Below are 26,863 nucleotides of genomic sequence, written 5' to 3' on the forward strand. Positions count from 1 at the left end.
GCTGTGTGAAAGCACAGCATAGAAACAAGTGACAGATGGCATCGTGGTGTGGTGGGGTTGTGGGGGGGGCCTGGTTGGGGATAAAGGGTAAAAAAAGGAATGAAATAAGTAAATAATAAAAATGAAAATAAATAAGTAAAATAAAAATTGAATTAAAAAAATTAGTTGGATTAAAAAAGGGGTGAAGATTGGGGAAGGAGTTCATGGTCTGAAGTTGTTTAATTTGATAAGTCCGGAAGGCAGTAAAGTGCCTAGTCGGAAGATGAGGTGCTGCTCCCCCAGATTGAGTTGGGCTTCACAAGAACATTGCAGCAGGCCAAGAACAGACATGGGCATGAGACAGGATGGCAAACGACAGGGAGGTCTGGGCCATGCATGCGGACTGAGCAAAGGTGTTCTGCAAAGCGGTCATCCGGTCTGCATTTAGTCTTCCCAGTGTAGAGGAGACCACATTGTGAGTAGCGAATACAATAGACCAAATTGAAGGAGGTGCAAGTGAAGCAGTGCTTCACCTGAAAGTGTAGGAAGAAGTGCAGAGGCTGAGTGCCACCTCTCAGACACTTCTCCCTGCCTTCCTCTGGACTATGAGCCCACCACCGAACATCAAGCCATTGTGTCCAGGACTGTCATTGACATAATCTCCTCTGGAGATCTTCCCTCCAAAGCTTCCAACCTCAGTCTCCCAACCCTGCATAGTTCGCTTCTACTTTCTTCCCAAAATCTGCAAACAGAACTGCCCTGATAGACCCATCGTGTCAGCCTGTTCCTGCCCCATTGAACTCATTTCTTCCTATCTTGACTCCATTCTCTATCCCCTTGTCCAATCTCTTCCCTTCTATGTTAGCTATTCTGCTGATGCCTTACGTCGTATCAACAATTTCCAGTTCCCTGGCCTTAACTGTCTCCTCTTCACTACGGACATCCAAACCCCCTACACCTCCATCCCGACCAGGATGGTTTAAGGGCTCTCTGCTTCTTCCTTAAACAGAGGCCCGAACGATCCCCATCCATCACCACTCTCCTCTGCCTGACTGAACTTGTTCTCTCACTGAACAATTTCTCCTTTAACTTGTCTCACTTCCTCCAAATAAAAGCTGTGCCAAGAGTATCCTCCTGGGCCCCAGTTGCCTGTTTTTTTGAGGGATATGTGAAGCATTCCTTGTCCCAGTCCAACTCAGGCCCCCTCCCACAACTCCTTTTTTGGTACATTTATGATTGTATCAGTGCTGCTTCATGCTCTCGTCTGGACCTGGAAAATTTATCTGTTTAGGCTTCCAATTTCCATCCCTCTCTCACCTTCATATGGTCCATTTCTGACACTTCTCTCCCCTTCCTTGGCCTCTCTGTCTCCATTTCCAGTAATAGACTGTTTACCAATATTCAGTACAAGCCCACCAACTTCCATAACTACCTCGACTACAGCTTCTCACACCCTGCTTGTAAAAGACTCCATCTCATTCTCTCCGTTCCTCTACCTCCGTCACATCTGTTCCGATGATGCTACCTTCCAAAACGACACTTCTGACATGTCTTCCTTTTCCCCCCGCCACTGTGATTGACAGGCCCTTAACCGTGTCCGACCCATCTCCTGCGCTTCTATGCTCACCCCTTCGCCTCCCTCCCAGAACCATGATAGGGCCCCCATTGTGCTTTTCATCCCAGTAGCCTCTGCATTCACAGGATCATCCTCTGCCATTTCCGCCAACTCCAGCATGATGCCACCATCAAACACATCTTCCCCTCGCACCTTCTGTCAGCCTTCCATAGGGCCCCAGACTTAACAGTTTGTGTGGGAAGAGAAGCCATTCCAGGTTATTTTCTGGCTGTGACTGTTTAGACAGGTTGGAGCCAGGCAAGGATAGCTTCACATAGCTGGAAAAAGAAAGTTTTGGAGGAGGATTGTGTGGTCAGTCATTTCAAAAGCTTGCAAGCAACTCGAGAAGGATAAGGAAGGAGGGTCCTGGTGGTCACGGTCACTGAGTATGTAATTTCTGACTTTGATGAGAGCCTTTCCAATGCCATGACAGACATAAACATGATGAGAAAGGTTTGAACATAGAGTTGTGGGAAAGATGGAAATGGATTTGGGAGATGACAGCACGTTCAAGGACTTTGGATAGAAAAGTGGGGTTAAGATGGAGCAGGTGGTAAGTAAGGACGGAGAATTCAAGGGTGGATTATTTAAGGGAGGATGATGATTGATTTGAAAGAGGGAGGCAGTACCTGAAGAGAGGGAAACAGTTTACAAAATCAGGCAGCGTGGGGGCCGGGTTAAGACGTTGCATGTTCAACAACTTAGTGGGAATAGGGTTAAAAGCTTAGGATTGCCAATTTTGTGGAAAAGAAATGAGATTCTCATTGCCTTAATCAAGCATTTTCCAGAGACCTAGATGTCCTGAAAGTAACATGGGCACCGAGGAATCAGATCTTCAGGATGGTGATTTAACCAAAGAGTGACTCCAACAGTTGGACCCATTATCCCTTTGCTCACTAATCCATATTTACTCTTGGTCTGGCAATGCGCCAATTTAAAAATTCTTATCCTGTGTTTAAATCGCTCCATGACCTCAACACACCCTATCTACGTAACCCCATCTAGTCCTACCAGATCTCTCTGCAAATCATTTTCTGCCTAGTTTTCAGAGGTGCTGCTTCTGTATAATAGATTCTATTCTGAACACTGAGTTAACTATAATGAGGGCTTCAACAGATTGGATCAAAAGCCATCATGGTGCCACGTTGATTTTATTTCCTCGCTTCTGTTTCATAAATTGCAATATATTTGAAATTGCACACTTAACATTGTGCAAATATATCCTTCTCTTTGTCCTTATTCTATCCTACTTCAGTGTAATGCACTAGTAGATTATTGAATTATTTTGTAATACTTTCCTTTTCAGGCCTGCAGATTTATTTCTGATCTGACAAATTCCAGAGTTTTTATTCCTAGCCTTGTCTTATTGGTTATTAGTGGTGATCCCTAATCTCTCAACCATTCTGTGTAAAATCAGAAATGGCCCATTATGGCATACTTGCCTGTCTGTAATTTTGATCGGTTGCTTTATAACTAAAACACATCTCCCTCTTTTTAGCTGAAATTGGAGATTGTGATGAAGCTCTGGACTTGGAGTACCTTAAGAATAACGCACTCTTACCAAATCAGGAGATGTTGCAAGAAAAGATTGTAGAGTTCCACCGGCGAAACATGTGAGTATTATTTATCTGAACCAGCTGCCAGATCTTGAGTTTGGTTTGTGAATAAAATAAAATCCCATTCCTGTGGTCTTTCTTAGTCTGGCGCCCTTTACTATGTCATTTTATGCAGAATTTTTGTTCCTCTAACTTCTGTTGTAGTGAAAAGCATTTTCCTTGAATAATGAACTATTGTTTTTCTATTAGTCCTCGAATGTGCAGCACACTATGGTTTGTATATTACCATTTCCTTTTCATTCCTTTTCTTTGCGATAGGCAGGAGCAGTGAAATATGCAGCTTCGGGATAAGAATTAAGTCGCATTTCTTATGATGTGAGGCCTCCTTACATGCTTTAGAACATCTATTTCTGATTAATGTGGTACTGAAAAGTTGGTGCTCCTTAGTACACTGTTGTTCAAAGCTAGAAGCTTTAGATTGGCGCAGCTAAAGCTTTTAAATGGGCTGGGGGGAGGGAGTTGATAATTGATTTGCAGCGTTTTGAACATAAAGGATCTGTTCTTTCAGCCACACTGTTGTAAGTTTTAGGTCCTACTTGACCTTAAATTCCAATTTTGTTCATTTGAGACTTAACCATACAGGTAACAGGAGACAGGCTGGTGACGTAACACAGGAAACTTTACTTAAGTTATAAATTAACACTTAAAGCAGGGCAGAGACTTGATGCGTGTACTACGGCTCTTGCTTCCTGGTTCAGTTTAGGACACTCAGTCTCTGTTCTCTCCCTGTCTTTCTTCTGCTTCCCTATGGACAGCAAGCTCTGCAAACTTCAGTTTCAAACTTGGTGCACACCTTGGTCAGTGAAAGCTGCTGCTTATTAAAGCTGCTGTTTCCAATCCATAACCCACAGCATGATCAATGATATTGCATTCTGATTGGCCTAAATGAGGCGCGGCTATTTTCTAATTGGCTTAAGGGTACGTGATCAATCTGTGATTGGCCCCCTAAGCTTGATGGTCATCGACTGATGTCACCTCCCAGTATCCCCTGACTGGTTTCTTAAAATGCCAATTACTTATCGGACCATCCCCCTCATTAAAGTTTGTTTCCGTCATTTAAATAATGTTTTGCTAAGATAAATGGATGTTTTTCGGTATCTTCCTTCCCATTTGTTTCGGATAGGGCAAGTAAGTTGTCATGCCCTCATGAATGATATCTTGAGCTCATCGTCTCAGACTTTGCTTAAATGGCGCTGGCTCCTCATTAAATTAGAACCTTTATCAGTGACTGTTTCAGAGGCCATTTGATAGGTGATGTATTTCTCTCTGTGGTTGGTAATTGAAATGAGTTACTTTACTTTTAAAACAAAGGATAAGATGGAAAAGTTGCTTATAACCTTAAAACTAGGTAGGCCTAATATAGAAGATTACAAAATAGGTAATACTTAAAAGTTATACAGTGTGTATAAAATACAAGTGCATAGCAATAGCAATAATCAGTGTTTAAAATGTGAGGTAATAGTCTCCTAATACATTCAGTCTCCTAATACATGGTCTTGAGTGATAAAAGTCTAAAAGGATTATACAGTTACTAAACCAGTCACGCGCTGTTACAAAAGTTAACTCTAACACAGAATACGTTGAGCCAAATGTCATTTCTTTTTTCTAAAACACTCCAAATTAAAATTAACTTAATGCAGAACTCAGTTGTTGTTGTTCCTTCCACCTTTTCATACAATAAATCCCTTCTAACCCCCCCCCTTTGTTGATAACACCAGGTTTTGAAAAGGATTTAACGATGTGAGAGGATGTAAATTTGCCCAATCAACCTTGAAGGCTGCGTATTTTCACAATGTGGCTCTGTGATAGAGTTGAGTACAACAAGGGCCTCTTCAACAGTTGTCCTGTAAATAGCTTATTAGTCCGTTACATTTATTCTGTCTAAATTCCCGTGGTGCACTTCTCTGTCAAGTGAAGCTGAGTCACATGATAGTAAGATACTAAAGTGCTCCATTGGTTACAGTTTAAACAATAATATTAGGTTAACTGATTAATATATTTTTTGTGTAAACTAAAGCTAATCATTAAATTTCCCTACACTGTGACTATTTTTTTTAGGAATACAAAATGCTGTAACTGTGTAATGCGTAAAAAATTATTACAAGGTATGATGAGATTAATAAAACTGGCTTTTCACTACTGATGTAGATTATGTGCCTCTCTTTTTCCCCTTGCCAACTCTCTGCATCCCTCAGAAGGCAGTGACTGATGTTGAGTTACATTTGCAATGATACCTGCAGCATTTTCCTCTCCTATTCCCACTAGCTCTCTCCTGAAGCTGATTACTGCTGGAGTGCAAATAACTGCAATTCATTGCCCCTGCTGAATGCTTTTTTTTATGCTTAGGCAGTTGATGTTTGAAGTATTTTACTGTCAGGGTAGGTGGTGGGGGGGTGTGGATCTGGGAGAGGAGCGAAAACAAGGCAAATGACAAAGCAAGCCTGATGCTCTCCTTGCTTGATACGTATGCAACTGGTTTCTAATAAAAGTACTACAATAGTGATTGGGACATGGGGATCTGGCAGTTCTAGCATCTTCTCATCTGCCCATTTGAGATTGGCTAACTCAATATTGATCAAGTTTTGGTTCTTGGAACTTAATGTGGCTCAGCACCCAATCACCTATCACACTATCTGGGAGTCCCATTATTTAAGATGTGCTAAGGAACATCAGTGTTTTGCACCGTAGCAGCAGACTTTGACAGCTATAGTTAGCAATAGTACTCTAGGAAATGCTGAGAGAAGCAAGGTAACTCAGAATAGAATTTCATACAGATTAAAACTCTAAAACTACATACAAAGTGGAACAATTCCTCAAGGAGACTGAGTGAGTAGCAAATTAGGTTCACATGGGAATTTGGTGCACGGGGGAAAGAGGTGTGGTATACATAGGAATTATTCTAATTAAGTGAGTAATTAAATTAAGTTAACTAAATAACATAAGTAACAATGGCAGGACAGGTGTTTTGTTGCAACTGTGGAACGTGGGAGCTTTTGGACTCCAAGGTGCTCCAGGACAAACACATCTGCAGAAAGTGTTAGTAGTTAGAGGAATTCCGGATTATGATTATTGATCTGGAAGCTGAACTGCAGGCACCGCGCAACATAAGGGAGGGGGAGAAATACCTGGACACTTTGTTCCAGAAGACGGTCACACCTCTTAGAATAGGATCGTCTGTTTTGGTCAGCAGTGTGGGGCAGGAGGATGTGACCGTGAGTGAGGCAGGTAATGAGATCAAACAGACAGAAGTGGAGGAACCTCAGACCTTGCAATTGTCAAACAGGTTTGAGGTGCTCACAACCTGTGTGGATGAAATCAAGGTCTGCAAGATGGATGAGCAAACTGGCCATAGCACCATGGTACAAGTAGCCGTTCAAGCGGGGGCAGGAAACAGCAATTTAGTGGTAGTAAGGGACAGTATAGTGAGGGATGTTGACATTGTTCTCTGCAGCAAAGAGTGAGAGTCCAGAAGTCTGTGTTTGCCTGGTGCCAGGGCGCGGGACATCTGCTCAGGACTGGAGAGGAACTTGCAGTGGGAGGAGGAGGATCCATTTGTCGTGGTCCATGTAGGTACCAACGACATAAGCAGGTCAGGCAAGGGGGTTCTGCATAGTTAGTATGAGAAGCTAGGCATCCCATTAAGAAGCAGAACCTCAAAGGTAATCTCTGGATTATTACCTGAGCAATTGGCAGAGGGCAAATAAGATTAGAGAAATGAATGTGTGGCTCAAAGACTGTTGTGAAAAAATAGGTTCTGGTTTGTTGGGCACTGGGGAAAATGGGGACTCTATCATTGGGACAGCCTACATCTGAACTGTAGGATTGGTGTTCTAAATAAGCTACATAACTAGGGAAGTAGCGAGGACTTTAAACTAAAACAGAGGGATGAGGGATCAAACTTGGGTAGATTTGGCAAGTCAAGGGATAGAGTCAAGGCAAGAGAGCAAAATAATAATATGGGAAATGAGAGTCAGAGAATGGCAGGAAGGGACAGAGGTAAAAAAACCTAAGAATACATCAACAGTCAAGACTAGATGTTACAAAGATAACAAAAAGACAAAACTAAAGGCTCTATATATGTGCATAGCATTCATAACAAAGTAAGTTAATTGACTGTGCAAAGATGAGTGGCATGTCAGATGATTGGTCAGAATATAAAGAACAGCAGAGAATGACTAAAAGGTTAATCAGGATTAAGAAAGAGTATGGGAGAAAGCTTGCTAGAAATGTAAATATGGATAGCAAGAGTTTCTACAAGTATTTAAAAAGGAAAAGAGTAAGCAAAATGAGTGTTGGTCTTCTAGAGAGTGACAGTGGGGAGTTAATAGCCAATAATAAGGAAATGGCAGATGAAATGAATAAATATTTTGCTTCTGTCTTCACTATAGAGAATACAAAAAACATTCCAGTAATAACTGTAAATCAGGAGGTGGAAGGTAGAGGGGAACTTTGTGAAATTACAATCATTTGGGAAGCAGTACTGAGCAAACTGATAAGAACTGTGGGCTGACAAGTCTCTGGGTCCAGATGGACTTCACCCTAGGGACTTAAAAGAGGTGACTAATGAGCTAGTAGATGCGTTACTGTTAATTTTCCAAAATGCGCTAGATTCTGGAAAGGTTCCATTAGACTGGAAAGTAGCAAATATAACCCCTCTATTCAAGAAGGGAGGGAGGCAGGAAACTAGGTCAGTTAGCTTGATGTCTGTCATAGGGAAGGTGTTAGAATCAATCATTAAGGAGGTTATAGCTGGGCACTTAGAAAAACTCGAGGTAATTGGGAAGAGTCAGCATGGTTTTGTGAATGGGAAATCATGTTTAACCAATTTATTGGAGTTCTTCGAAGGAGTAACATGCGCTGTGGATAAAGGGGAGCTTGTAGGTGTGCTTCACTTGGATTTCCAGAAGGCATTTGAGAAGGTGCCACATCAAAGATTATTGCGGAAGATAAAAGCTCATGGTGTAGGGGGTAACATATAGCATGGATAGAAGATTGGCTGGCTGGCTGGCAGAAAACAATGCATAAATGGGCCTTTTTCTGATTGGCAGGATGCAACGAGCGGAGTCCTGCAGGGATTTGTGCTGGGGCCTCAACTTTTTACAATTTATATCAATAACTTAGATGAGGGGAGTGAAGGCATGATAGCGAATTTTGCAGATGAGGCAAAAATAGGTAGGAAGGTATGTTGTAAAGAGGACATAAGGCGGTTGCAGACAGATATAGATAGGTTGAGTGAGTGAGCAAAAATATGGCAGATGGTGTATGCTGTGGGAACATGTGAAGGTGTTCGCTTTGTCAGGAAGAATAAAAAAGCAGAGTATTACTTAAATGGGGAATGGCTGCAGAATTCTGAGCTGCAGAGGGATCGAGGTGTTCTAGTGCATGAGTCGCAAAAAGCTAGTATGCAGCTACAGCAAGTAATTAAGAAGGCTAATGGAATGCTATCTTTTATTACGAGAGGAGGTGAACATAAAAGTAAGGATGTGATGCTTCAGTCAGAAAGGGCATAAGACGACATCTCAAATATTATGTGTAGTTTTGGTCTTATTTAAGGAAGCATGGAAATGCATTTGAGGCAGTTCAGAGGAAGTTTACTAGATCGATGCCTGGAATGAGTGGGTTGTCTTATGAGGAAATGTTAACAGACTGGGCTTGTTTCCACTGGAGCTTAGAAGAGTGAGGGGTGACTTGATTGAAGTATACAAGATCGTGAACGGTATTGACAAGGTGGAGGTGAAATGATCTTTCCTCTTGTGTGTGAATCCAGAACTAGGGGGCACTATTTTAAAATTATAGGTTGCCCCTTTAGGACAAAGATGAGCAAACGTTTTCTCTCGGTTGTACAGCTTTGGAACTCTGCCTCAGAAGATTGTGAAGTCGGGGTCACTGAATATTTTTAAGGCAGAGGTAGATAGATTCTTGTTAGGCAAGGGAATGAAATGTTATCGGAGATAGATGGGAATATGGAACTTGAAACACAAGACCAGCCATGATCTTAATGAATGGCAGAGCAGGCTCGTGGGGCGAAATGGCCTACTTCTGCTCCTATTTCGTATGTTCAGATTTAACTGATCGTAGCCAGAGCATCTCCAACAGTGGCTGACCATCCCACTCTTATGCTGTCATTTTGGGACACCCTAACAAATCTATGATTGATTCCTTCCTGTTCCTCATCTACATGCTGTCCCTTGGTAACATAATCCACAGGCAGTGGCTTAGAATTCACATACGCACTGCAATGCCCCCACCTGTCTTGACCCCTCCATTGTGTGTCTGTGCCTGGACTTCAGAACTTCTGCTGAAATTCTCAACTTTGGACTCAATTGTCCTGTAACCTCTTTGCTAGGACTCCCATTCAGCTTATTTGAAACTTGACTGCCAACATCCCTTTCCACAGCAATTCTCACTCTCCAAGCATCCCTGTCCTCTGATTTATATTGGCTCTCAGTCTCCCAGTGCCTCAGTTTTTAAATTCCTTTGGGTCTCACCAATCCCTACCTCTAATGTCCTACAACCCCTGTCGGAGAAAATATTTGAATGAGCTAATAACCCCTGTACCTTAATGAAAGAAAAAGTATTTGTTTTGAGGAAGAAAATTGATGGGAACATGCAAATTTAGTTTGAGTTTTGCAATTGCTAGTACATAAAAGACAGCTTTTGTTTGTTAACTTATTGGGATTTGATAACAACTGAATCCTGATCCTGCTCCTAATCACATGGACTGAGCTCTGCCATATGGTCATATCGAGCATGGCTGTCCTCCACAGTGACATCTGAGCCTTGCAGTTTCTGCTGCACAATCCCAGCAACTGGATGGGATTACCTTTTAGGAAGCAGATGGCATAAAAGATCACATTGCACCATTTAAAATTCTTTCTATAACCTTCGAACTATTGGGTAATATGCATCAACAATGTTTACATAGTCCAAAAGACATAGGAGCAGAAGTGGGCTATTCCACCTAGCGAGTCTGCTCCGCCATTCAATGAGATCATGGCTGATCTGATAATCCTCAACTCCACTTTCCTGCCCTTTCCTCATAACCCTTGATTCCCTTACTGATTAAAAATCTCTCTGTTTCAGCCGTGAATATAGATAATGACCCAGCTTCTATAGCCCTCTGCAGTAAAGAATTCCACAGATTAACTACCCTCTGAGAGAAGAAATTCCTCCTCATTTCTTAAATGGGTGACCCCTTACTCTGAGATTATATCCTCTGGTCCTAGTCCCTCCCACAAGGGGAAGCAACCTCTCAGCATCTACCCTACGAAGCCACCCACCCCCAAGAATCTTAAATGTTTCAATAAGGTCACCCCTCATTCTTCTAAACTCCAATGAGTACAGGCCCAACCTCTCTTCATAAGAAAATCCCTCCATACCTGGAATCAACCTCGTGAACCTTCTTTGGACTCCCTCCAATGCCAATATATCTTTCCTTAGATAAGGGGACCAAAACTGTTCAGAATATTCTAGGTGTTGGCTAACTAGTGCCTTGTATAGTTTTAGCAAGACTTCCCTATTTTTATAAAAACAAAAAAACTGCGGATGCTGGAAATCCAAAACAAAAACAGAATTACCTGGAAAAACTCAGCAGGTCTGGCAGCATCGGCGGAGAAGAAAAGAGTTGACGTTTCGAGTCCTCATGACCCTTCGACAGAACTTGCGTTCGAGTCCAAGAAAGAGGAGAAATATAAGCTGGTTTAAGGTGTGTGTGTGGGAGGCGGACAGATAGAGAGACAAAGAGGTGGAGGGGGGGGTGTGGTTGTAGGGACAAACAAGCAGTGATAGAAGCAGATCATCAAAAGATGTCAATGACAATAGTACAATAGGACACATAGGTGTTAAAATTAAAGTTGGTGATATTATTTAAACGAATGTGCTAATTAAGAATGGATAGTAGGGCACTCAAGGTATAGCTCTAGTGGGGTTTTTTTTTATATAATGGAAATAGGTGGGAAAAGGAAAATCTTTATAATTTATTGGAAAAAAAAGGGAAGGGGGAAACAGAAAGGGGGTGGGGATGGGGGAGGGAGCTTACGACCTAAAGTTGTTGAATTCAATATTCAGTCCGGAAGGCTGTAAAGTCCCTAGTCGGAAGATGAGGTGTTGTTCCTCCAGTTTGCGTTGGGCTTCACTGGAACAATGCAGCAAGCCAAGGACAGACATGTGGGCAAGAGAGCAGGGTGGAGTGTTGAAATGGCAAGCGACAGGGAGGTTTGGGTCATTCTTGCGGACAGACCGCAGGTGTTCTGCAAAGCGGTCGCCCAGTTTACGTTTGGTCTCTCCAATGTAGAGGAGACCACATTGGGAGCAACGAATGCAGTAGACTAAGTTGGGGGAAATGCAAGTGAAATGCTGCTTCATTTGAAAGGAGTGTTTGGGTCCTTGGACGGTGAGGAGAGAGGAAGTGAAGGGGCAGGTGTTGCATCTTTTGCGTGGGCATGGGGTGGTGCCATAGGAGGGGGTTGAGGAGTAGGGGGTGATGGAGGAGTGGACCGGGGTGTCCCGGAGGGAGCGATCCCTACGGAATGCCGATAAGGGGGGTGAAGGGAAGATGTGTTTGGTGGTGGCATCATGCTGGAGTTGGTGGAAACGGCGGAGGATGATCTTTTGAATGCGGAGGCTGGTGGGGTGATAAGTGAGGACAAGGGGGACCCTATCATGTTTCTGGGAGGGAGGAGAAGGCGTGAGGGCGGATGCGCGGGAGATGGGCCGGACACGGTTGAGGGCCCTGTCAACGACCGTGGGTGGAAAACCTCGGTTAAGGAAGAAGGAGGACATGTCAGAGGAACTGTTTTTGAATGTAGCATCATCGGAACAGATGCGACGGAGGCGAAGGAACTGAGAGAATGGGATGGAGTCCTTACAGGAAGCGGGGTGTGAGGAGCTGTAGTCGAGATAGCTGTGGGAGTCGGTGGGTTTGTAATGGATATTGGTGGACAGTCTATCACCAGAGATTGAGACAGAGAAGTCAAGGAAGGGAAGGGAAGTGTCAGAGATGGACCACGTGAAAATGATGGAGGGGTGGAGATTGGAAGCAAAATTAATAAATTTTTCCAAGTCCTGACGAGAGCATGAAGCGGCACCGAAGTAATCATCGATGTACCGGAGAAAGAGTTGTGGAAGGGGGCCGGAGTAGGACTGCAACAAGGAATGTTCCACATACCCCATAAAGAGACAGGCATAGCTGGGGCCCATGCGGGTACCCATAGCCACACCTTTTATTTGGAGGAAGTGAGAGGAGTTGAAGGAGAAATTGTTCAGTGTGAGAACAAGTTCAGCCAGACGGAGGAGAGTAGTGGTGGATGGGGATTGTTCGGGCCTCTGTTCGAGGAAGAAGCTAAGGGCCCTCAGACCATCCTGGTGGGGGATGGAGGTGTAGAGGGATTGGACGTCCATGGTGAAGAGGAAGCGGTTGGGGCCAGGGAACTGGAAATTGTTGATGTGACGTAAGGTGTCAGAGGAATCACGGATGTAGGTGGGAAGGGACTGGACAAGGGGAGAGAGAAGGGAGTCAAGATAATGAGAAATGAGTTCTGTGGGGCAGGAACAAGCTGAGACGATCGGTCTACCGGGGCAGTTCTGTTTGTGGATTTTGGGTAGGAGATAGAAGCGGGCCTTCCGAGGTTGGGAGACTATCAGGTTGGAAGCTGTGGGAGGGAGATCCCCAGAGGAGATGAGGTCAGTGACAGTCCTGGAAACAATGGCTTGATGTTCAGTGGTGGGGTCATGGTCCAGGGAGAGGTAGGAGGAAGTGTCTGCGAGTTGACGCTCAGCCTCCGCGAGGTAGAGGTCAGTGCACCAGACAACAACAGCACCACCCTTGTCAGAGGGTTTGATGACAATGTCAGGGTTGGACCTGAGAGAATGGAGTGCAGTAAGTTCAGAGAGAGACAGGTTAGAATGGGTGAGAGGAGCAGAGAAATTGAGACGACCAATGTCGCGCCGACAGTTCTCAATGAAAAGATCAAGAGAAGGTAAGAATCCAGAGGGAGGGGTCCAGGTGGAGGGAGAATATTGGAGATGGGTAAAAGGATCCGTTGAACTGGGAGAGTCTTTGGGCAGGAGAACTGTCGGCGCGACATTAGTCGTCTCAATTTCTCTGCTCCTCTCACCCATTCTAACCTGTCTCTCTCTGAACTTACTGCACTCCATTCTCTCAGGTCCAACCCTGACATTGTCATCAAACCCACTGACAAGGGTGGTGCTGTTGTTGTCTGGCGCACTGACCTCTACCTCGCGGAGGCTGAGCGTCAACTCGCAGACACTTCCTCCTACCTCTCCCTGGACCATGACCCCACCACTGAACATCAAGCCATTGTTTCCAGGACTTTCACTGACCTCATCTCCTCTGGGGATCTCCCTCCCACAGCTTCCAACCTGATAGTCTCCCAACCTCGGACGGCCCGCTTCTATCTCCTACCCAAAATCCACAAACAGAACTGCCCCGGTAGACCGATCGTCTCAGCTTGTTCCTGCCCCACAGAACTCATTTCTCATTATCTTGACTCCCTTCTCTCTCCCCTTGTCCAGTCCCTTCCCACCTACATCCGTGATTCCTCTGACACCTTACGTCACATCAACAATTTCCAGTTCCCTGGCCCCAACCGCTTCCTCTTCACCATGGACGTCCAATCCCTCTACACCTCCATCCCCCACCAGGATGGTCTGAGGGCCCTTAGCTTCTTCCTCGAACAGAGGCCCGAACAATCCCCATCCACCACTACTCTCCTCCGTCTGGCTGAACTTGTTCTCACACTGAACAATTTCTCCTTCAACTCCTCTCACTTCCTCCAAATAAAAGGTGTGGCTATGGGTACCCGCATGGGCCCCAGCTATGCCTGTCTCTTTATGGGGTATGTGGAACATTCCTTGTTGCAGTCCTACTCCGGCCCCCTTCCACAACTCTTTCTCCGGTACATCGATGATTACTTCGGTGCCGCTTCATGCTCTCGTCAGGACTTGGAAAAATTTATTAATTTTGCTTCCAATCTCCACCCCTCCATCATTTTCACGTGGTCCATCTCTGACACTTCCCTTCCCTTCCTTGACCTCTCTGTCTCAATCTCTGGTGATAGACTGTCCACCAATATCCATTACAAACCCACCGACTCCCACAGCTATCTCGACTACAGCTCCTCACACCCCGCTTCCTGTAAGGACTCCATCCCATTCTCTCAGTTCCTTCGCCTCCGTCGCATCTGTTCCGATGATGCTACATTCAAAAACAGTTCCTCTAACATGTCCTCCTTCTTCCTTAACCGAGGTTTTCCACCCACGGTCGTTGACAGGGCCCTCAACCGTGTCCGGCCCATCTCCCGCGCATCCGCCCTCACGCCTTCTCCTCCCTCCCAGAAACATGATAGGGTCCCCCTTGTCCTCACTTATCACCCCACCAGCCTCCGCATTCAAAGGATCATCCTCCGCCGTTTCCGCCAACTCCAGCATGATGCCACCACCAAACACATCTTCCCTTCACCCCCCTTATCGGCATTCCGTAGGGATCGCTCCCTCCGGGACACCCTGGTCCACTCCTCCATCACCCCCTACTCCTCAACCCCCTCCTATGGCACCACCCCATGCCCACGCAAAAGATGCAACACCTGCCCCTTCACTTCCTCTCTCCTCACCGTCCAAGGACCCAAACACTCCTTTCAAGTGAAGCAGCATTTCACTTGCATTTCCCCCAACTTAGTCTACTGCATTCGTTGCTCCCAATGTGGTCTCCTCTACATTGGAGAGACCAAACGTAAACTGGGCGACCGCTTTGCAGAACACCTGCGGTCTGTCCGCAAGAATGACCCAAACCTCCCTGTCGCTTGCCATTTCAACACTCCACCCTGCTCTCTTGCCCACATGTCTGTCCTTGGCTTGCTGCATTGTTCCAGTGAAGCCCAACGCAACCTGGAGGAAGAACACCTCATCTTCCGACTAGGGACTTTACAGCCTTCCGGACTGAATATTGAATTCAACAACTTTAGGTCATAAGCTCCCTCCCCCATCCCCACCCCCTTTCTGTTTCCCCCTTCCCTTTTTTTTCCAATAAATTATAAAGATTTTCCTTTTCCCACCTATTTCCATTATATAAAAAAAAACCCCACTAGAGCTATACCTTGAGTGCCCTACCATCCATTCTTAATTAGCATATTCGTTTAGATAATATCACCAACTTTAATTTTAACACCTATGTGTTCTATTGTACTATTGTCGTTGACATCTTTTGATGATCTGCTTCTATCACTGCTTGTTTGTCCCTACAACCACACCGCCCCCCCTCCACCTCTTTGTCTCTCTATCTCTCCGCCCCCCACACACACACCTTAAACCAGCTTATATTTCAACTCTTTCTCGGACTCGAACGCAAGTTCTGTCGAAGGGTCATGAGGACTCGAAACGTCAACTCTTTTCTTCTCCGCCGATGCTGCCAGACCTGCTGAGTTTTTCGAGGTAATTCTGTTTTTGTTCCCTATTTTTATATTCCATTCCCTTTGAAATATAGGCCAACTTTCCATTTGCCTTCTCTATTACCTGCTGAACTTGTATGTTAGCTTTTTGGGATTCATGCACAAGGACTCCCAAATTCCTCTGTGCTGCAGCCTTCTGCAGTCTTTCTCCATTTAAATAATATTCAGCTCCTCTATTCTTCCCGCTAAAGTGCATAACCTCACATTTTGGATAGCACCGGTATTTCCTAGTACTCAATTATTCCACAAAAATATTGTCGCAGCCGGTAATGCATCAAGGTGGGTCCATAGATTATTGGTGGTTCTGTGTTTTAATATCTGCTTGAGGAAAGAGTCATTAAATTGAATGAAATGATTTTCCCAACAAGTTTAGAGAATCCAATAAGAGAAAACTCATGTTCTTAGAATGAATTGTTAGATACCCACTAACCTCTGGGCTGAAATGGCAATTACAAACCAAACACATGCATAATTTATATAAATGCTGTGAATTATTCTGTCTGACTCATCCAAGATATCTGGTTTCTGGAAATAAACCAACCACAGACTAAACTTTTAGAAAGCTTAGTATGGGGTAAGGATAGTTATTCAGATTGACAAATGGTGTGGTGAAGTGGTGTTCCACCAGGGATTGGTGCTGGGGTTACAGTTCACCATTTACAGAAATGATTTGGACTTAGAAATTGGAAGTACAATTTCAAAATGTACAGATGACACCAAATTGGGAGATGTAGCTAATATAGAGGACTGCAACAAAATACTGGAAGATAATAATCATGCCAAATGGGTGGGCAATTCCCTACTAAACTTCAGTAGAGGTAAGTATGAGGTGGTACGTTTTGGTAAGAAGAATAAAGAGGCCCAATATTCTTTGGAAAATAACTGTCCAAATGGGGTAAAAATATGCAGATCACATCGCTGTAATGCAGATTCACAAGGATATTAAAAAAAATACAGGGTTTATTTCTACAGGAATAGAATTGAAAAGCAGAGCAGTTGTGCTAAACATTGTTAAAATTATATCTCTCAAAACTCAAGTTTTCTTTTACAAAATGGAAGGAGATGGCATGATCTGGATGCTAACCTAGGATGATTTTTTAAAAGGTCATTAGTTCACCTTGAATCTGTCAACAAGCAGGCCTCTTCCAAGAAGTAACCTGACCAATATGGTACTTGAGAAGGAATTGTCTGTTTGAACTGCAAAGCACTTATTAAAAAGCTAGGAGACAGAAAAGACAGTCACATGAGAGAAAAGAGGAAAACTTAAGGTGTGAACCTTCTTGTTTTGTTGGAGGGCAAACTGAGGAAAGAAGGCTACCTTGACTGGCTCCCTCTCTCTACCTTGCCTAAAATTGGGTGTGACTATCAACCTGTAGCCAGAGAACCCTCATCTGACCGTAACTAGTCTGCATTTAGACCTGCAAAGTTGAAATCATTGGTGAAAACGTCCAGGCATCCACTGGGACCACACTCTCTCTTCACACGAGAACTCCAGGTCGAGACCCTGTGGACTTTATCCTTTATTTTATAATGCCCATTCTCCAAAGCCCATCTCTGCAGAGAGAAACTATGTGTTTGCCCTCTGTTTGTCTGTCTGTGTGCTGGGGGAATTCTTTAGGAAGAGACTGATAGTTACATTTCCCGATTACAATTGTGTGTTAACCAGTACTTGCAACTTGTTAAAAGAAGTTTTGTTTTAAAATAAATTAATCATTGAGTTTTTGAAAGAGTCAGAGTCTCTCTTCTGGGATCTTGAGGAATAGGTACACAATTGGCCATTTCAGTGAGTAAATGAAACATTTAAATTAATGGTATGACCTGAGGAGTGGTGGGGCTTTATAATTCACGCACTCCTCCCATTAGATGTTGGGACAGATTGTGTCTAATAGCAGAAAAAAACATGGGTCATTCAATTTGTATATTTTTGAAATAGAGATTAATTTCAACATTGTGGTTTGTGTGCTTGCTATTGAGTTGTTGCTAATTGGAAGTGGACTTTGAAATGAAGGTTGTACCTTGGTGCTATAACTACAAACCATGTAGGACTTGAATTCCCCTTTGCTGCAAAAACTTCAAAGGATGTGTTGCTATGGAGATGGAAATTCAGTGAGTGCAGTCTATCTCTGGGTGCAAAACTGCATTGCTAGGGACCTGTGTTTTGCTAGCATGCACAAGCCACCATGGCAGTTGGTGAAATTTAAATTCAATTAATTAAAAGCTGGAATATAAAGCTAGTCTCAGCAATGGTGACTGTGAAATTATCATCGATTGTAAAAACCCATCTAGTTCACTAATGCCCTTTAGGGAAGGAAATCTGATGTCCTTACCTGGTCTGGCCTACATGTGACTCCAGACCCACAGCAATGTGGTTGACTGATAACTGCCCTCTGAAATGGCCAAGCAAGCTACTCAGTTCAAGGGCAATTAGGGTTGGGTAACAAATGCCCGTCTTGCCAATGACGCATAGCATGAAAGAATAAAAAAAAAAGCAATGACACACCATTGCGAAATTGAGGGGAAGTTGGAGGGAAAAAGGATATGTTTTTAACAACAGAACAAATCTTTATCTCATATTGACAGGTCATATGAAGGATGAAAACCAGTTACTTGCCTTGAGATTGTGCAAGTTCTGGAACCCTGCTGCTGTGAACTATCTCACTGGAAGAGGGAGGAGGGGCTTGGCAGTGTCCTGTTTTCACTCTTGATATGACTGATAATAGGATTGATGTTGGTATGTTAATTTGCACCTGACTCTCTAGCTGGAAACTTGTTACATTGCTAGCCGCCACCTGGAATAATTTTGGAACCTGCTCTCTCTGACACGGCAAATTTGGAACTGGGCATTGTTGTGGGCATTATCCTGAGAGGCAGAACTTATAAAAGGAGTAGTGTTTGCTGCAGGGGTCATCTGACTCCACTCAACACCTTGCTACAACATTTGATGGCTGCGGTAGGTAGAGTGAAGCAGGGCTGTTGAACTTGATGTGCCATTTTAACAGAAAAATTTCAAGTTTAAAAAAACTCAATTTGCAAAGCTTATCAAACTGAATCTCTGTGCCACTAGGTGTTCTGATCATGTTTGGGTGGCCTTGAGTTCTGCATAATTTGTATTTATTATTTACCTGTCAATATGAGACAAAGTTTCTTCTGTTTAAAAAAAAACACATTTTGTTTTTCCCTTCACCTTCCTCTCAATTTCCCAATGGCATGTCAGCACTTTGGCCGGTCAGGAGAGCGCAATTCACAAAGCTGCTGTGTATACAACTGTAGTAAATTACTCTGAGCTGTATTCTTAGTAACCATGTTCTGTATGTGTTCCAGAGGCCAGACTCCAGCTGAATCAGATTTCCAGGTATTAGAGATAGTTCGGAAGCTCGAAATGTATGGAATTCGGTTTCACCCGGCCTCCGACAGGGAAGGGACAAAAATTAATCTGGCTGTCGCCCACATGGGAGTTTTGGTGTTTCAGGTAGAGCTTTAAATTAAACATTAACTCAATGTACTGATTCTCAGAGCTCAGAGAGACCATGCTTGTTTCACCTGCTATTTTGCTGTGAGAAAAACAAAGTACCAGCTGCATAATCCTGTTTTCCTTCCTTAAATCATCATCTTTTATTAGTTTCTCTAATCTTCCCTGTCGCCTTTATCCTGACTTTTCTAAATTGTTTTGTCTAATGCTGGCTCTAAGCACTTTTGTACGATAGACACGTCATTCTAGAAATACCTCTGCCATCTAAGGGTATATGCTTGTTCACAGTCCCTTCAATGGGTTCCATCTACCAGTTAGCAATTTTCCCCAGTTAATTCCTTTGTCGGTTGGAGCAGGGAAGTCATCTAACGTGCTGTGAACTGTCTTAAAGCGCAAAATTGGAAGATTATGCTCTTTGCCAGGTAACCAGTTTGTAGCATTCGAGCTGTTGTAAGGAGGATGTTTTAATTCTTGAGCGCCTGCCTCTGAAAGCTGCACAATTAAATCTAGCCTCAGTTTGATAGACTTAAATTCATAATATTTTTATCCTTTCTCTTCCTCCTTACAGGGCAATACGAAAATTAACACCTTCAACTGGGCGAAGATTCGGAAGCTTAGCTTCAAGAGGAAAAGATTTCTCATTAAGCTGCATCCAGAAGTCCATGTATGGTTTGAGGCTTTGGGAAGAGTTTATTGTTTGGTGCTTGCTGTTTCTGTATCTGAAAGATTTTTTTTTAAATTCTGTGCGCATTGGAGAAAGTAATGGGAGAGTTGACAGGTGAACAAATGTTTAATCAAAAGGGGTTTTAAAAGGTTTTATTAAAGCTGGAGAGAGAAGTGATGAGAAACGAGAGATGGAACTTGAGAGCCTGGAGGTTGCTATAAACCACGAGCAGAGTGAGCTGTTTTGCAGACAGTAACCCCCTGGAATTCAACCACAGCGCGCACAGTGCAAACACAAGTGGAAATTAATAATTGCGCAGCGTACTGGTTCATTCACACTTTGCAGCTCAAAGTCAAATGCCTGTCATTGCAGTTGTCCACCTTCAAGCAATTGTGCCTTAAACAGGATATGCCTGCACTTTAAAGTGCATTCTAATACTGCATTTTCTGTTTAGCACGATTAGTGATTAGCGGAACTGACCCGAATAGTGCTATCTCCATTCTTATTTTAGTGCAGATGTTGTGCGTGTGCCAAGAACAGCGATGTAGCTGTGCGTGCTCAGTCCGTGTTTTTTAAACACACAACTGCTTTGGTCACCGCCTCCCCCTTCTTGGTCAGTCTTTGGTCTCGCTTCTCAATCTTCCCCTATTGCAGCTTCCCTCCCCCGACCATCTTGCTTACCGCAAGTGAGGGCTCAGGTGAGAGAGAAGGGTTGGCATGTGGGAGGGAGAGGGGGGGCCAGGAGAGGGTGGAGGTGAGTGGCAGGGAATGAGGGGTTCAGGAGAGGGTGGAGGTGAGTGGGAGGAAGTGAGGGGGTTAGGACAGGGTGATGGTGATGGTGAGTGGGAGGGAGTGAGGTAGTCAGGAGAGGGTGATAGTGAGTTGAAAGGAGCGAGGAAGTCAGGAGAGGGTGACGGTGAGTGGGAGGGATAGAGGGGGTCAGGAGAGGGTGGAGGTGAGTGGGAGGGAGTGAAGGGGTCAGGGGAGGGTGGCGGTGAGTGGGAGGGAGTGAGGGGTTCAGGGGAGGATGACGGTGACTGGGAGGGAGTGAAGGGGTCAGGTGAGGGTGACGGTGAGTGTGAGGGAGTGAGGGGGTCAGGGGAGGGTGGTGGTGGGAGGGAGTGAGGGGGTCAGGGGAGAGTGGTGGTGAGTGTGAGGGAGTGAGGGGGTCAGGGGAGGGTGGCGGTGATTGTGAGGGAATGAGGGGGTCAGGAGAGGGTGACAGTGAGTGGGAGGGAGTGAGGGGGTCAGGGGAGGGTGGCGGTGAGTGGGAGGGAGTGAGGGGGTCAGGGGAGGGTGACGGTGAGTGGGAGGGAGTGAGGGGGTCAGGGGAGGGTGACGGTGAGTGGGAGGGAGTGAGGGGCTCGGGAGGGTGACGGTGAGTGGGAGGGAGTGAGGGGCTCAGGGGAGGGTGACGGTGAGTGGGAGGGAGTGAGGGGTTCAGGAGAGGGCGGAGGTGAGTGTGAGGGAGAGAGGGGGTCAGGAGAGGGTGACGGTGAGTGGGTGGGAGTGACGGGGTCAGGAGAGGGCAGAGGTGAGTGTGAAGGAGTGAGGGGGTCAGGAGTGGGCAATGAGTGGGAGGGAGTGATGGGGTCAGTAGAGGGCGGTGGGAAGTGCAAGGTGATGAGGGTGTTGGTAAAGGAAGCGATGAGTGGGAGTGAGTTAAGTTGAACGAGTAGTAAGTTAGTAAGAGTAGTAGGTAGAGAGGGGATTTTTGGGCCAGTTGGCTTCAAGGCAGCTGGTTGGTTTTTAATGCAAAAATTACAGGTCAGGAGGTTAATTCACTCTTATTACGTTTTCTTACAGGAAAGGGATTTTCGTTTAGCACATTTTTGTTTAGCATGCCGATTTTTAGGAACACATGGCTTGTGGATAAGGTTCCGCCAAAAATGCAAAGGCCGCTTGTCCTTTTTGCCCGCCCATCAACTGAATGGTTGGATGGGCAGTGAAAATTTTCAATTAGTTCATTAAAGGCCTTAATAGGCCAATTGTTGGCGGGTGCCCTGCTGGCTCCCAAGCTTGCTTGCCGACTGAAATCTCGTGCGAGTGAGTGATGACGTTGGGACGCTAGCCTGACATCACCACGCGACATTTTAAGCTCATTTGGGTCAGGGGCACACCTGCCTGAAGAGATAAAAATTCTGACCATGGAGTGCTAAGCAAGGGATAACTGCACTTAAATGCCAATCCTCTGCAACTATGAATATCCTTTCTCTACCATCCATGTTCTTTCAGAATTTTACAGCCTGTCCTCACACCTCTACCTTCCTCTAATTTTGCGCCACTCCCTATTCTCAGTCTCTGGCCATTTGTGCCTTCTCAGATGTTAGTCATGGCTCAGTGAGTAAAAATCTCGTCTTTGAGCCAGAAGATTCAAGCCCCATTCCACAGACCTGAATGTAAAATCCAGGCTGCCAGTCTTGTGAAGTACTGAGGAGTGCTGCCTTTCAGATCACACGTTCCGAGGCTGCATCTTCCCTTTTGTGTGGATGCAAAAGATGTCATGCCACGACTTGAAGAAGAGCAAGGGAAGCCTCTCTGGTGTCCTGGTCATCGCTCAACCAAAGTCATTAAAACAGATTATCTGGTCATTACCTCATTGTGGTTTGCAGGATCTTGTACATAAATTATCTGCCATGTTTCCTATGTTACTGTCATATTTCATTGGCTGTAAAATGCTTTAGCACATCCTGAGGTTGTGAAAAGTACTATTAGAATGCAAGTTTTTTTTGTTTCTTGCCTATCCAGTTGTAGATAGGACATATCCAGCATTGGCTTTTCTTCTTGCCCTCGTACCTTTTACTCCTGGAGTCCCCAAGGCTGTAACCTTACAGCCCCCCACCCCACATCCCCCATCCCACCCCAGCCACTTTCCTCATCCTCATGCTGCCCATTGGCAAAGTTCTCCTGAGACAGAGTCAGTTTCATGTGCATGCTGATGACACCCAGTTCTGTCTTCTCACTTCTCTCAACCCTTCACTGCCTTTGTTGTCAGGTTGTTAACCACTACAAAACAAAAACAGAATTACCTGGAAAAACTCAGCATGTCTGGCAGCATCGGCGGAGAAGAAAAGAGTTGACGTTAACCACTTCCTGCTCTCCTTCTTCAGGACCCTCCTTAAAAACCTACCTCTTTGACCAAGCTTTTGGTCAGTGTTCCTTAACGTCTCCTCCTTTGACTTTTTGTCCACCCCTGTTGCATGGCTCGTGATGGGTTTTTTTTTTATGTAAAAGATACCACATTAGATGCAAGTTGTTTTTAAAGAGATAATTGTAATACCTGTGACACTGCCTTGATTGCAGGATTCATACCAGGATACATTGGAATTTCTGCTGGCTGACCGTGACCTGTGTAAGATCTTCTGGAAGAACTGTGTTGAGTACCATACCTTCTTCAGACTCCTGGACCAACCCAAACCAAAGGCCAAGCCTGTTTTATTCAGTCGGGGCTCCTCCTTCAGATACAGGTAGATGTTAACTACGCTTTAATTGTTTAACATTTATAGTAATTGTTAATTAACTGGTTTACAGAAATTAGAGTCTTGTGGGCTGTAGCTGAATTATATGCAGAATTTAAAGGAGTATGTTGTTGGCGAGCTTACTGCTGCTATTATAGTATTCAAAGGTTTGTTTCTGTCACATCTAAGAACAATGCATGTTTCTGTTATGCTTAACTTCAAAATTTATAAAGAAACTGAGGCAATCATTTGCCACATACAGTAGGCCCTCTCATAAAGCTAATCACTTAATGTTGTTTCACCTTAACGTCATTAATAAAGTAATGTCAGTAAATCCATTTAACGTTTCCAGTTCCACTTTAAAGTCAGTTGTCACAGACTTCCTCTTCTGTGGCTTGCTTACGCACATAGCCTTTCCTGCAGCACTTCTGCTGTTGCCCTCAGTCCCTCTTTCGCCCCCAGCATTCTCGCTGCAGCCCCAGCCTCCCTGATGTTACTGTCCACCTGCCTCCTCCCCTTTGTTGCTCTCCAGCTGCCTCCTGCTTGACATTACTCTCAGGCCTGCCTTGTTCCCCCATGTTGCTCTCCAGCATGCCTCCCACCCTTGCTTCCTGCCCTTTGTTCTTACCAGTGTCTATTTTCAGCTGCTCTGCTCCTGGCTCTGGCTCTGAACTGAAGCTCCTTGCTTCCAGCTAGTGGCAAAGGTTAGTTGATGCACGTAGTCCCAGGATTCTAGCAGCTTCCTGCACTGACCAACCTCTGCCACGAGATGGAGACGGATAAATCTATAATTACTCTGGTGTGTTACTTTTAAAAATTATATCATGTATTAAATTTTGCTCATATTTAATTATTTATTTTGCAAGTTACTTTATCTAGGAATGCATAGTACTGAACACAGTGTAATATGTACATTGTTTTTTCCAGGCGACAAATATCTGATGGAATCTAACTCTGGCTTTAACATGGATTCCTGTGGGAACCCATAATTTACTTAAAATCCTTTCTCTTATAGTTGCTTTAGTGGGGTATTTCAGTCACCACACAGAGCCCGGAGGGAGTAGAGTTAAGCTGGCTTTTTCAAGCATGCATGCAAGGGACCGTCCTTCTCTTCGAAGCAGTGGTTGCAGCAGCCATATTTATACTTCCTCTTTAGAGGAAGCTATGCATTCCAAGGCAGTTTCTCTGGTCATATTGTTTCAGCTAACCCAATTAACCTTGACCCACTTTATGGCCACTCAGGGTTCCCAACTTATTATTTACACTACTTCAGTTGCGATTTTCAGGAATTCAGCCACAACTTTAAGTGAGGACACCCTGTACCCTCTGAATGCGAAGTACTGGATTGCAAGTGTCTGCATTATGTAATATGTCCCAATTTATGGCACTGCGAGATTTTAGCCACTTTTGCTTCAAAGTGAGATTCTAACCAATAAAGGTAGCATGTAGACTGAGAAAAAGATAGATAATTTGAAAACCTGTGCTTTTTGTTTATATTTAGAATTCAAAGCTGAATGAATGAAAACTTTTCACTTTTTTCATTGCCAGGGCATACTCTAAATTGATCAAAGCCAATTAAATACTTTTGAAGTCTCACCATTGCAATGTAGAAAAATACAGAAGCCAAATGCAGCCAGCAAGGTCCCACAAACAGCAATGAATTTAATTACCAGATAATGGTGATATTGGTATCAGAATAAATATTGGCCAAGACACCAAGGGAACTCCCATCTCCCTTCTCTGAATAGTGCCACGTGGTTTTGTTTTATGTCCACCCGAGAAAGCAAACAGTTGGTTTTATGTCTCGTCCCAAATGTTGGATCTCTATATCAATACACCGGTATTGCACTGGAGTGAGAGCCTAGGTTATATTCTCAAGTCTTGAGTGAAAAACTTTCAAAATTCATTCGTTGGGCATGCGCAGCCTTCCCCAGACAGCATTCAATTAATTTAATGCAATCACTGTGATCTGTACATTTTGCAATCAGAATCCAATCTCTAGTCAGGTATCAATACAGATATTGATTTGTAAGAAATCCTCTTTCACGGGATGTGTGGTTATGGTCAATGGTTAGGCCAGCACTTGTTGCCCATCCCTAATCGCTGCCATGAATCGCTGCAGTCCATGTGGGGTAGGATCACCCACAGTGTTGTTAGGAAGGGAGTTCCGGGATTTTGACCCAACGACAGTGAAGGAACTGCGATTGTGGTTCCAGGTCAGGATGGTGTGTGGCTTGGAGGGGATTGGTAATGTGCATAACGGTGTTGCATCAACACTGCTATTGCTGAATGCATGAATCTTTGGTGTTGTTGCTGAGTACAGAAATTCAAGACTGTTGCTGGTGAATGAGAGTTATCAAAGAGCTGGCACAGCACAATGGGCCAAATGGTTACCTTCTCTGGATTCTGTATAATTCCACAACTGGAAAAACATTGGTTGCCTTACCGACTGCACGAGTCATTGGTTGCCTTACCGACTGCACGAGTCATTGGTTGCCTTACCGACTGCACGAGTCATTGGTTGCCTTACCGACTGCACGAGTCATTGGTTGCCTTACCGACTGCACGAGTCATTGGTTGCCTTACCGACTGCACGAGTCATTGGTTGCCTTACCGACTGCACATAAGATCTTAAGAAATAGGAGCAGGAGTTGGCCATTTAGCCCATTGAACTTGCTCTGCCATTCAATAAGATCATGGCTGATCTGATTGTAGCCTTAACTCCACTTCCCTGCCTGTCCCCCATAACCCTTGGCTCCCTTGTGAATCAAAAATCTGTCCAACTCAGCCTTGAATATATTCAATGACCCAGCCTCTATTGCTGTCTATGGAAGATAATTCCAAAGACTAATGACCCTCAGAGAGGGTCCAGACCTCATTACAGCCATGGTCCAAACATGGATAAAGGAGCTGATTTCAAGAAGCGAGATGAAAATCACTGCCCCCGATATCAAGGCAGCATTTGACTGAGTGTGGCACCGCGGAGCCCTAGCAAAATTAAGTCCATGGGAATCATGGGGAAAACTCTGCACTGGCTGGAGCTATACCCAGCACAATGGAAGGTAGCTGTCATCGTTTGAGGTCAATTGCATCTCAGCCCTGCTGTAGGAGTTCCTTAGGACAGTGTCCTCAGCCTGATTTGTCCTCAGTGACCTTCCCTCCATCATAAGATCAGACATTCTTTCTACGATAGGTGTTAAACTACCTCGATTACCCAGATTAGCTGCATTCCGTTTTATAGAAAAAGCCCTACATTGGCCATTTTCCAGTTCCCTGGCAATTATCCATACTTGATTGGGATTGTTTGATGATGATTGTAGTGTTCAGCTCCATTCGAAACCTTAGGTCATGAAGCATGCCATATCTGCATGAAACAAAGCCGAGACAAAATTCAAAGTTGGGCTGATGAGTGGCAAGCAACTTTCTGCCACATAAATGCCAGGTAATGACCAAGTCCCCATGACATTCAGTGTTATTACCATAACCGGGCCCTTTACCACGAATATCCTGCAGTTACCATTGACCAGAGACTTAACTGGACTAGCCACATAAATTCCATGCCTACTAGAGCAGTTGAAAGGCAGGGAATTATATGGCG

At 44.5% G+C, this 26,863-nt stretch overlaps 1 protein-coding gene across 5 annotated transcripts in view; it reads left to right on the forward strand.

The window, feature by feature from the left end:
• farp2 (FERM, RhoGEF and pleckstrin domain protein 2) overlaps positions 1-26,863 on the forward strand; it is a 192,420-nt gene that overhangs the window by 80,457 nt on the left and 85,100 nt on the right. For all 5 annotated transcript variants that reach the window (XM_041211675.1, XM_041211657.1, XM_041211665.1 and 2 more), the window contains exons 7-10: positions 3,093-3,207; positions 18,996-19,143; positions 19,712-19,807; positions 23,111-23,274. In XM_041211675.1, coding sequence (XP_041067609.1) covers positions 3,093-3,207; positions 18,996-19,143; positions 19,712-19,807; positions 23,111-23,274 — 523 coding nt within the window. The remainder of the gene's footprint in view (positions 1-3,092; positions 3,208-18,995; positions 19,144-19,711; positions 19,808-23,110; positions 23,275-26,863) is intronic.

Source organism: Carcharodon carcharias, chromosome 2 (assembly GCF_017639515.1).
Source record: "Carcharodon carcharias isolate sCarCar2 chromosome 2, sCarCar2.pri, whole genome shotgun sequence".
NCBI lineage: Eukaryota > Metazoa > Chordata > Chondrichthyes > Lamniformes > Lamnidae > Carcharodon > Carcharodon carcharias.